This window comes from Oncorhynchus keta, chromosome 10 (genome assembly GCF_023373465.1).
Source record: "Oncorhynchus keta strain PuntledgeMale-10-30-2019 chromosome 10, Oket_V2, whole genome shotgun sequence".
NCBI classification, from domain to species: Eukaryota; Metazoa; Chordata; class Actinopteri; order Salmoniformes; family Salmonidae; genus Oncorhynchus; species Oncorhynchus keta.
The window spans coordinates 44,327,653-44,340,200 of NC_068430.1; the positions used below are offsets into that span (position 1 = coordinate 44,327,653).

General features: G+C 44.3%; 1 protein-coding gene across 2 annotated transcripts; it reads left to right on the forward strand.

Moving 5' to 3' along the window:
* Positions 1 to 847: 847 nt before the first annotated feature.
* Positions 848 to 5,697, forward strand: LOC118388812 (fibromodulin). Of its 2 annotated transcripts, none has more exons than XM_052527102.1 (6): positions 848 to 976; positions 2,940 to 3,370; positions 3,517 to 3,639; positions 3,952 to 4,092; positions 4,216 to 4,483; positions 4,871 to 5,697. In XM_052527102.1, exons 2-6 carry the CDS (start codon positions 2,999 to 3,001, stop codon positions 5,020 to 5,022), a joined length of 1,056 nt encoding a protein of 351 aa, XP_052383062.1. In that variant the 5' UTR covers positions 848 to 976; positions 2,940 to 2,998; the 3' UTR covers positions 5,023 to 5,697. The 2 variants fall into 2 exon arrangements, with proteins under 2 accessions (XP_052383062.1, XP_035634187.1); XM_035778294.1 differs by lacking the exon at positions 848 to 976 and adding an exon at positions 1,053 to 1,076.
* Positions 5,698 to 12,548: the final 6,851 nt, after the last annotated feature.

The window sequence follows — 12,548 nt, forward strand, 5'->3', positions numbered from 1 at the left end:
ATGTAAACCTTATGAATAATGTTCACTCCATAAGAGGAAGGCCATGTTGGTGTCAGTTATTTTCAGTTTATCGTCCAAACTCTATCGCAATGCACTTCATTATTACAGATGTGAGTGCTACAGGGTGGTAGTCATTGTGGCAGGATGCCTTAGAGTTATAGCTCTACCACCAGCACTTAGATTTACCATTGTAAATGTGTTGAACCTTCAGCATCTACGAGGTCAATTATAACCTAGGTGTGTTCTTCAACCTTCAGGATAGGTTTATAGGGTAAATATCAACACTTTGGAGAGAGAGGAAGGTTGGGCTGAAGGTGGGATACCCCAAGCAGGTAGGTAAGTTAATGTAAGCCCCTGGGTAAGGGCAGGGGGAATGCATTTAGAGCTGTTATGAGCCTGTAATAAGAACAGAAATGAGGAGATGGGAGGCCAATTTGGAACTGACTGTTTAGTACAGGTACAGATGGGGGTGTTTAGCGGGGACAGGGGACTGAGGGCCTTAACATGCTCCATAGATGAGAGCAATACCGCAGGCACAGCCATCCCACAGCAAAGCACTATATCACTCTCTTTCCCACACTCAACCTGGAGGAGAAGGAGACCCCGGTACAACTGGGTTTGACAAAGGGTATAGGAAGGAGAGAGATGGAAGGAGGGGGAAAAACAAGAGCTGGGCAGGTTTGAAGGGGCTGATAGGAGAAGAGAGGAGGGAGCAGAGGGGCAGGGTTGTGTGAGTAGTAACAGGAAAGGGTGAGGTAGGAAAGAAAAGGAAGGGGGAGAGAGGGGGAAGCTAGCAAAGTGTAGAGTGAAGGGGGGTCGAGAGGGAAGGATCGGTGGAGAGAGGGATGGAGGAGGGAAAGAAGTCTTGGAGAGAGAGAGAGAGAGCGAGAGAGAGAGGTTTTCACAAAGTGTTTGGCAAAGTCCCTCTCAGTCCTGCACAGCCTCTCAAGAGGAGGGACTAGTTCTCACTGATCAGGTAGGTAGGTGTGTGTTGTGTGTTGTGTGTGTGCCAGTGCAAGTTTGTGTGTCTATTTTAAATCACCACCTAATGTTATTGAAAAGGAGAAAAACAGAAGGTAACGTCTTTTGTTTTTATTGGATACTTTTCTTTCTTTTTTGCATTAAAGGACACTTGTTCGACATTTCTCTGCAGAATGTGCTGGTTTGGCACCAGCGTGAATACTTATACAAAGACTACATTCATGGATATATTCTTCCCTTTTTTCTTCCCTCTCTGGACCAATTACTTCATGGAGAAAGAGCCCTAAATTCTGTCTCTGCAGTAACATACAGTATTTAACATGCAGTATATCCAGTGTTGAGTCAATATTGCCTGTTGTTTGGCTGATCAGCTGCTCTTTGACATGAGCTCTGTGCTGGGATACCTTTGATTATGGTTGGTTATGATTGGTTATGGTGTTTTGATGTTTCTAGTCATGTTGCAATAGACTGTAAAAAAATGACAGTATCTTATAGTGCAGAGTCCAGTAGTACATTATGGTGCAGATTCCAGTAGTACATTATGGTGCAGAGTCCAGTAGTACATTATGGTGCAGATTCCAGTAGTACATTATGGTGCAGATTCCAGTAGTACATTATGGTGCAGATTCCAGTAGTACATTATGGTGCAGATTCCAGTAGTACATTATGGTGCAGAGTCCAGTAGTACATTATGGTGCAGAGTCCAGTAGTACATTATGGTGCGGATTCCAGTAGTACATTATGGTGCAGAGTCCAGTAGTACATTATGGTGCAGAGTCCAGTAGTACATTATGGTGCAGATTCCAGTAGTACATTATGGTGCAGATTCCAGTAGTACATTATGGTGCAGATTCCAGTAGTACATTATGGTGCAGAGTCCAGTAGTACATTATGGTGCAGATTCCAGTAGTACATTATAGTGCAGAGTCCAGTAGTACATTATGGTGCAGATTCCAGTAGTACATTATGGTGCAGAGTCCAGTAGTACATTATGGTGCAGATTCCAGTAGTACATTATGGTGCAGAGTCCAGTAGTACATTATGGTGCAGAGTCCAGTAGTACATTATGGTGCAGATTCCAGTAGTACATTATGGTGCAGAGTCCAGTAGTACATTATGGTGCAGATTCCAGTAGTACATTATGGTGCAGAGTCTAGTAGTACATTATGGTGCAGATTCCAGTAGTACATTATGGTGCAGAGTCTAGTAGTACATTATGGTGCAGATTCCAGTAGTACATTATGGTGCAGAGTCCAGTAGTACATTATGGTGCAGAGTCCAGTAGTACATTATGGTGCAGATTCCAGTAGTACATTATGGTGCAGATTCCAGTAGTACAATATGGTGCAGATTCCAGTAGTACATTATGGTGCAGATTCCAGTAGTACATTATGGTGCAGATTCCAGTAGTACAATATGGTGCAGATTCCAGTAGTACATTATGGTGCAGAGTCCAGTAGTACATTATGGTGCAGAATCCAGTAGTACATTATGGTGCAGAGTCCAGTAGTACATTATGGTGCAGAGTCCAGTAGTACATTATGGTGCAGATTCCAGTAGTACATTATGGTGCAGATTCCAGTAGTACATTATGGTGCAGATTCCAGTAGTACATTATGGTGCAGAGTCCAGTAGTACATTATGGTGCAGATTCCAGTAGTACATTATGGTGCAGCTTCCAGTAGTACAGTATGTGTTGCTTTTACAAAGAGGGGCAGAGAAACATCTATCTATTTAATGGAAATGTATGTATTCAAACTCCTAAAAAGGAGAGTCCATGGGTCTTTACAATGTGCTCTCATTTCTTTGGGGCCCTTTTCTTGTAGTAGGGCAAGGTTGGTTTGATTTTTCCACTGATATTTGGAGTCTTTCCCAGTTTGTTCAGGTATGTTTTACTCACATTTCCGAACTCTGGGTAACTAATCTGTCTCCTCTCTTTCTCTCCGTCTCTCCTTCAGGCTGAGGTAGACTTGTGTGTAAGCTCTTTTCTGCGTGTGTGTGACCTGCGTCTGTGACCATGAGGGGATTGTGTGTGTTCCTCTTGGCGTGCGTCCTGCCGCTATCCCTCACCTCGCCAGGCAGGCAGGACCCGTTCCTCTGGCTGTCCGCCCTGCGAGGTCGTGGTTATGTCGAGGGCTCCCTATTGGCTGACACCACCGGAGGGGAGTGTCCTGCAGAGTGTGACTGCCCGCCCTCCTTCCCCATCGCTATGTACTGTGATGGGCGTGGCTTGACAGCCATGCCCAATGTGCCTTCCAGGATGAAGTATCTGTACCTGCAGCACAATGAGATCTCCGCCATGCCAGACTCTGCCCTGGCCAACGCCACCAACCTTGTCTGGGTCATGATGCATCACAACGCTCTGTCTACGGACAAAATCGGCAAGAGGGTAGGTTACTCTACCCAACACAACATGACACTGAACTTCACAAAAAGATGCTCGGAACATGTTCGGAAACCCTGCTCTGCACTGCACTAGGCCTTGACAAATCAAACCTACTTTTATGTTTGAACTAACATGTCCTTATATTCTAGGTGTTTGCCAAGCTGCAGGGGTTGGAGCGTCTGTATCTTCAACATAATAACCTGACTCGTGTCCCCCCCAACCTGCCAAGCTCACTACGGGACCTCAGACTCAACAACAACAACATCAACAAGGTAACAACACTCAGACTTCTCACCACTACTGGCCCTTCAAACACTTTCATTCATCTTCATCTGTCTTCAGATGTTTTTATGTTGATTGTAAAGTGGATCCAGAGGTTTTTCAATCAAGTGTCCAAGCCACATGTAAAAAAAAAACTTTTTAAAACACACTCTTGGAAAGACAACACTCATCCTTGTGTCAAGTATGACAGCACCAGGCCTTACTGTTTCTATCAATAATTTAAATATAGCATGTTTTGTTGTTGTTGTTGCTCAGAAGTTTTAAATAAAGTTAATAAAGTTTGTATTTGTGTGAGTGCCTAGATAACACCAGCGGCCCTTGATGGCATGGAAAACCTGACCATCCTGTATCTCCACGATAACGCTCTGACAGATATGGGCACGTCTCTGAGGGGTTTGAACTCACTCACTCTGCTTGATGTCAGCGGCAACAAGCTGAAGAAGGTATCGTAATGTAGAGTGTGTGTGTGTGACTGTTCATTGAAGCCAGCGATGGCAATCGAATAGCCTTGCAAGATTGATTAATTCATTGAATGATTAATTGATCGACTGACGATCCATGTCCAGGTACCAGATAGTCTCCCAGAGCGCCTCCACCAGCTGTACCTGGAGTCCAACGCCATCAGTGCTGTCCCAGAGGGTTTCCTCAGTAAGTTCTCCCAGCTGCAGTACGTCCGCATGGCCCACAACCAGCTGACCGACAATGGCATCCCCCCCAACACCTTCAACGTGTCTGGCCTGGTGGAGCTGGACCTCAGCTTCAACCAGCTGGAGAGGATCCCCCCCGTCAGCCAGACGCTTGAGCACCTCTACCTGCAGGCCAACCACATCAAAGGTGTGTAAAGTGGGCCTGCAAGCAGTAAACACACTCGTGCACATACTCACGCACACCGTCTTTGCTATTAATCGAAGTCGATTATGACAATTTTTTGTTGGAGTTAGTGGAGCGGTCAGTGACTCTGGTTCCACTTCATGTGGCTGTGGGGGGTGATGTGGCTGCTGCAGGTGGGACACGTTTTGAGTGATTCGTATGACGTGGTTTCAGCAACCCTTTGAAGTTAAACAAACAAAGTTCCTTTTTGTTTGAATGCCAGAATGTAAACAATAGCTCCTCCCCCTCTCTCACTCTCATTTGTCCCTTTTATTTTTCTGTCTCCCACTCCTTTGTCTCCCTTCCCTCTCTCTCCCTTCCTCGCCATCTCTCCCTCCTCTCTCTCTGTAGAGTTTACCCTGGGGAGTTTCTGTGATGTCGTGGACGTAATGAACTTCTCCAAGCTAAGGACACTGCGTCTGGAGGGGAATGAGATCAGCATCGGAGATGTCCCCTCGGAGTCGGCCCTCTGTCTGCGTCTGGCTAACACCATTGATGTGTAAAGCACCAATTTCACCACCGGGCGGCAGCATCATCTCACCATCAGAGCATTGTGCAGCAGTCCTTATTTTAGCCTAACATTTAAATTCCCCAATCTCACCAAGAAGGGGCAGTAAAGGGCTGTAAAAGCACAAAGGCCCAGGTGCTCCAAGTTTATCTGTTGTTTTATCTCTTATCATTCAAAGGACATTATGATAGATCTCCATATCAGGTCATTTTTCTTTCTCTAAGCTTTAGATGCATAGATCATTCAAAGCATGTTGAAAGTGCTTCTTCCAAAGTCAACTCTGGAGGAAAGATAACTTTATATAAGCTACGTGAATATTGTATACTTCTGTGGTGATGATTTCAAAGCCACATTTGCTGGTATATGTGAGTGTGGATGCTCACATTTCTAATAGGATGTGTGTACCAGAGGAAGCAGGTGGGAGGAGCTATAGGAGGACGGGATCATTGTAATGGCTGGAATGGAATCAGTGGAATGGAGTCAAACGTGGTTTCCATTTGTTTGATGTGTTTGATACCATGCCATTGATTCCATTCAAGCCATTACAATGATCCCGTCCTCCTATAAGCTCCTCCCACAAACATCAACTGGTGTGTATGTTGTCTGTGTATGTGTCCCCATTTGACAGTTACTGTCTTTTTACAATAAATGTTATAATATGATGATGATATGTATGAATACGTATGCAGTTTATTCTCCATAAGCCTTACTGTAAAGAGACTAAGACCACACAAAGGCAGATGAAATGCATGAAGAACGCACTACGAATTCATCTATCCGCCAAAAGTGTAACTTTTGACACTCTTATGGACAAAATTATGGATGAGTGGCGGTTGACTGTCAATCATTTGAAGGGTTTAATTCCAAAACACTATACATCCATTTTCAGAAATGTTAATAAATGATCTTTTATTGTTTAACAACACATTTTTGGAGTGGTTAAAAAAAATAGTTTTAATGACTCGACACGCTGCAACTCCTGCCTCTCCCATCTCCTCATTGGTTTTTAGGAGCATATACCCACATGCCATCTCCTCATTGGTTTTTGCCATATACCCACGTGGGTGATTGAAAGATGAACTGAGGTTCACTCTCCATTCCAGTTGGTTGTGATAATGCGCCTGCGCCTTAAAGTTGGATGCCAACCGCCATATAACGTGCAAAGAAGAAGCCTGTAGGAGGAGAGATTACTAGAAACAAACTCAGTTTACCTTTTTATCTGTGGATTAATTGTTGGAGTAGAGGACCTTGTGCATTTCAGGTAAAATAACAACTCAATGTTTATATCCCAGGACAAAGTAGTTGGCAACAGCAAGCTAGCTAGCTAAATTGCCATAAATGTGTAATGCTTTTCGACCTGACCCCAAATTAATATAGGTAGTTCAGAGTTAGTTTAGATTTTTCAACCTGAGTGTCCTGATCGCGTCTGGTGTAGGGGGACAAAATCAAGATGTGCTCGATGGCGCACGTGTGTCTGGTCAGCATCTAAGGGCCAAGGGGAAGGGGTGAAGATTTAATTGGGACTGGCTGTAATACTGTTTTTTTGCTTCTCTCTATGTGTTTTAATTTTGTGTAAGCAGCCAGCCCATTATACCACTGAATCAATCATATTGACCTTAGGGGAGATTGGTCTCACGTTTATTTAAACAGTGTAGTAATGACTAAGGCTATTTAACATCTGCTAACCATGTGTGTGACCAATTATTATTATTCTTTTTTTTATTTGACCTGAACCTAAACTCTTTATGGGCGGGAGTTCCGGGAATCTATCCGTACAGCCACAGGGCTAACCCTAACTCTAAGGTTGCCAGTCCATTTATATACCCAACCTCTTGGTTAACATATGTAACCCTACGGCCAATCATTTCCTTACCCAGCCTCAGATTCAGTGGGTCACTCTGTCAGACTAGCCTCTACAGGTAAACTGCCAAAATTAAGGAAACATTTGAATAAATGAGGGATACAAATTATATTGAAAGCAGTTGCTTCCACACAGGTTTGGTTCCGGAGTTAATTAAACAATGAACATACCATCAGGCTTAAGGTCATGTATAAAAATGCCCAGTTGCCCTTTATTTTGGCTACCATCGCTAGAAGAAAAGGGAAATGGACTGTTGTGCTGACTCAAGCGCCATGGAATTGTCGACCCATTGTCCACCCGTCTTGGAACACCTGATGGTAAAATGTTGACTCTTCCACCTCCTGAGGGAGTTTTCAGCTGTTATATTGACTGCTGTATACATTCCACCTCAGGACAAGAAAAATAACAAGCTGACACTTAACGAACTGTACAGGGCAATAAACAAGCAGGAAAACTTACATCAGGAGGCTACTTTTCTGGTTGCCAGTGATTTTAATTGTGTCATTAAGACATGTGATGCCCAACTTCCATCAACCAGTCTCCTTCAACACTAAGTCCTAGACCACTGTTGTTCTACCCACAAGCAAGCATACAAGGCCCTCCCTATTCCGCAATTCAGCAAATCAGTTCATGACTCTGCAATCCTGCTTCCTGTTAACAAGCAGAAGCTCAAACAGGAAGTACCCATTACTCGCTCCATTGACAAATGATCACCAGAATCTTAGATTATGCTACAGGACTGCTTTGCTAGCACTTATTGGAATGTGTTTCAGGACTCCGCTGATAACATAGACGAGCTAGACACCTCTGTCACAGGCTTCATTAGGAAATGCATCGGCGACATTGTCCCCACAGTGAAGGTTCAATGCTTTCTCAATCAAAAGCCCTGGATTAACAGCGAGGATGGTGCTAAACTAAAGGACAGAGCTACCGCACACAGGGCTATCACAGACAATCCTGAGGCTACGGCTGAGGACAGGAACAAGTACAAGAAGTCCCGCTATGACCTGCGCAGATTCATCAAATGAGCAAAAGGACAATATGGTGTAAGGAATAAGGTGGAATGATATTACACAGGCTGTGACGCCCACCGCATGAGGCAAGGGCAACGATGCCTCTCTACCACACAAACCCAATGCATTTTATACACACTTCGACAATAACAACATTGTGCAAGGTGAGGGCCATCACCGACGTGAGCACGCCCCCATCCACGGGGATGCAGTGGAGCCGGTCTAAAGCTTCAAGTTCCTCGAAATCCAAATCACTGAGGGCTTAAAATGGTCCACACACACTCGTACAGTAGTGAAGAAGGCACGACAGCACGTCTTCCCCCTCAGGAGGTTAGAGGTTTGGCATGGGACCTCAAAGTTCTACAGCTGTACCATTGAGAGCATCTTGACTGGCCGCATCACTGCTTGGTAGGGAAATACTGCCCTCGATCGTATGGCGCTATAGATGGTGGTGAGGACAGCACCGTACATCACTGGGGCCGAGCTCTTTGCCATCCAGGCCCTCTAATATCAGGCGATGTGAAAGGAAGTCCCGACACCAACAGGCTGCTGAACAACTTCTATCCCCAAGACATAAGACTGCTAAATAGTTAACAAAGTGGCTGAGTTTGCCATTGTAATTTATTTTTGCACGGACTATGCACACTCACGTGGCCCTACACACTCACACACGCTGACACAATTCATAAAATATGCACACACCTTTACACTGATTACACACACGCACACGCACACGCACACGCACCATTTACACTGCTGCTCCTCTGTTTATCATATGTCCTGATGCCTAGTCATCTTACCCATATACATATCTTCCTCTATCATTCCAGTATCCTTGCACGTTGTCAATATGGTACAGGAACTGACTGATCCTGTATATATTATGCTTACTTACTTTCTCATGTTCTTCTTATTTTTATTTTGTGTGTATTTTTGTTCTACACGATCTTATGTTTAGTATTACATTGTTATTGATTACTGCATTGTTGGGTTTAGAACTTGCAAGAAAGGCATTTCATTGTACTTGTGCACATGACAAAACATGAGTCTTGATCTCAGTCACTGTAACGGCCGTCGAAAGAACTACACCAAAGCGCAGCGTGGTGAGCGTTCATAATCCTTTTATTTAGGATGACGCCGACAAAAACAATAAACACCACAAAACAACCGTGACGCTTAAGGGCTATGTATAATTTCAAATTTATTTCAAATGTATCAAATTTATTTATATATAGCCCTTCGTACATCAGCTGATATCTCAAAGTGCTGTACAGAAACTCAGCCTAAAACCCCAAACAGCAAGCAACGTTGGCTAGGAAAAACTCCCTAGAAAGGCCAAAACCTAGGAGAAAACCTAGAGAGGAACCAGGCTATGTGGGGTGGCCAGTCCTCTTCTGGCTGTGCCGGGTGGAGATTATAACAGAACATGGCCAAGATGTTCAAATGTTCATAAATTACCAGCATGGTCCAATAATATAATAAGGCAGAACAGTTGAAACTGGAGCAGCAGCACGGCCAGGTGGACTGGGGACAGCAAAGAGTCATCATGTCAGGTAGTCCTGGGGCATGGTCCTAGGGCTCAGGTTCTCCGAGAGAGAGAAAGAAAGAGAGAATTAGAGAGAGCAAACTTAAATTCACACAGGACACCGAATAGGACAGGAAAAGTACTCCAGATATAACAAACTGACCCTAGCCCCCCGACACATAAACTACTGAAGCATAAATACTGGAGGCTGAGACAGGAGGGGTCAGGAGACAACTGTGGCCCCATCCGAGGACACCTCCGGACAGGGCCAAACAGGAAGGATATAACCCCACCCACTTTGCCAAAGCACAGCCCCCACACCACTAGAGGGATATCTTCAACCACCAACTTACCATCCTGAGACAAGGCTGAGTATAGCCCAAAGATCTCCGCCACGGCACAACCCAAGGGGGGGCGGGGGGGGTGCCAACCCAGACAGGATGACCACAACAGTGATTCAACCCACTCAGGTGACACACCGCTCCCAGGGACGGTATGAGAGAGCCCCAGTAAGCCAGTGACTCAGCCCCTGTAATAGGGTTAGAGGCAGAGAATCCCAGTGGAAAGAGGGGAACCGGCCAGGCAGAGACAGCAAGGGCGGTTCATTGCTCCAGAGCCTTTCCGTTCACCTTCCCACTCCTGGGCCAGACTACAGTCAATCATATGACCCACTGAAGAGATGAGTCTTCAGTAAAGACGTAAAGGTTGAGACCGAGTTTGCGTCTCTGACATGGGCAGGCAGACCATTCCATAAAAATGGAGCTCTATAGGAGAAAGCCCTGCCTCTAGCTGTTTGCTTAGCAATTCTAGGGACAATTAGGAGGCCTGCGTCTTATAACAGGAAGCCAGTGTAGGGAGGCTAGGACTGGAGTAATATGATAAATTGTTTTGGTTCTAGTCAGGATTCTAGCAGCTGTATTTAGCACTAACTGAAGTTTATTTAGTGCTTTATCCGGGTAGCCGGAAAGTAGAGCATTGCAGTAGTTTAATCTAGAAGTCACAAAGCATGGATTAATTTTTCTGCATAATTTTTGGACAGAAAGTTTCTGATTTTTGCAATGTTACGTAGATGGAAAAAAGCTGTCCTTGAAATGGTCTTGATATGTTCTTCAAAAGAGAGATCAGGGTCCAGAGTTACGCCGAGGTCCTTCACAGTTTTATTTGAGACGACTGTACAACCACTAAGATTAATTGTCAGATTCAACAGAAGATCTCTTTGTTTCTTGGGACCGAGAACAAGCATCTCTGTTTTGTCTGAGTTTAAAAGTAGAAAGTTTGCAGCCATCCACTTCCTTATGTTTGAAACACATGCTTCTAACAAGGGCAATTTTGGGGCCACAAACAAAGTTAACTTCCCACACTGAAAGGAGGGAAAGGGCTACCTAAGTATGGTTCCCAATCAGAGACAGTGATAGACAGCTGTCCCTGAACAGCTGTCCCTGATCGAGAACCATACCAGGCCAAAACATAGAAATACAAAATCATAGAAAACAAAAACATGGAATGTCCACCCCAAATCACACACTACCAAACCAAATAGAGACATAAAAAGGCTCTCTAAGGTCAGGGCGTGACAGTCACTTTGAAAGAGGGGTCTCAAAGGAGCACAGGCGGCGCGTTGACGGTTGTGTGTGTGTGTGTCAGTGTCTCAGCCACCAGAACTCAGCACAATTGAACACTTATGAGAGATTCTGGAGTGGTGGCTGAGATGGTGTTTTTCCACCACCATCCACAAAACAGTTCCAGATACTTGTAGAATCTATGCCAAGTTCATTAAAGCTGTTCTGGTGACTCATCTTGGCCCAATGCCCTATTAAGACACTTTATGTGTTTCCTTCATTTTGGCAGTTACATGTAGCTGTTTTATGAGCCAGAACACAGATTGCATGGTAAAGACGTTACTCAGTTTTGGGGTTACTCAGTGTAAATCCTTCTACTGCTATTGTTTATTTATAGAACTGTCTAGGGTCATGTTTCCAAATCCTGGTCCTGGTGACCCTTAACCTAACGTAACAGGCATAGAAAGACGCCTGAGCCGAGTCCCCTACTTTCAGCTTTTCAGGGGAAATGGAAATGGAAGTTAGGTTGAAAATACTCTAGCCCTGAAAAACAGAAACATCCACTTTCTGCTTCTAAGGGTGGGGGACCACCAGGACAACAAAAATGTTCAAACAAAATTGTGCACCACCTTGGGTCCTCAGTACAAGGTCTAAAAAGAGCACTGGTCTCGGGTGTGCATGTAAACAAATTCTTAGTCATACTTTTTGTTTGGGGGCGTGTTTCTTTCCCTACCATCCCTACCCTAATTGGAGTAAACTAATGGACAACAATACTTCTACTGCTACTTACAGCTATTTCGCTCACATTTCCAGTATCTGTAGTTAAATAATTATACATCTATTCCTAATTTCTTCTTTGTTAAAGTGCTAGATTTTCACCCACACGGTCACAGTCATACTCGTTTGTGACTCATCTATTTATTTATTTTCATTGCCATTGCAGTTACTGTAGCGCGTGCTGTGTTGGATAAATGACACACTTATCACACTTATCACGTTCTCTGCCAGGTCTTAGAGAATGTTTCCCTCAAAATGGAGCTTCCTTGTTTACATACATCTGAAGAAAAGGAACTACAACGTGACAGGTTGACCAGTACACCAGGAATCAATGGTTCTGACTGTTTGCCTCGGGCTGAATCAGTATGTGGTAAAGATGGAACTTCACAGACCTGCATGTTCTGTCAGTGAAGTGACTTTGCTATCAGGGATAGGGACAATTCACCTCAGTTAAATCTATGCAGGAAGTGAAGTGAAATTCAGATTCAAATATTGAAGAATCCTCCTTGATAATAATCAAACAGCGATTATTTTTAACCCTTCATCCCTCTCCCTCTCCTCTTCAGGTGCGTGTGTTGCCATGGTTTTGGTCAGTACGTTAGTAGCCATCTACTATAATGTCATCATTGCCCACGGTCTCTACTACATGTTTGCCCCTCTGCCATGGAGCGACTGTTTCTACTGGTCCAACAGCAACTGTAGCCTCACACCTAGAGGTACCTGTTTTATAATGTAGCATCACATTTAAAGATGTGGGGAAGTGTCCATGTTGTGCAGTTTTTACTC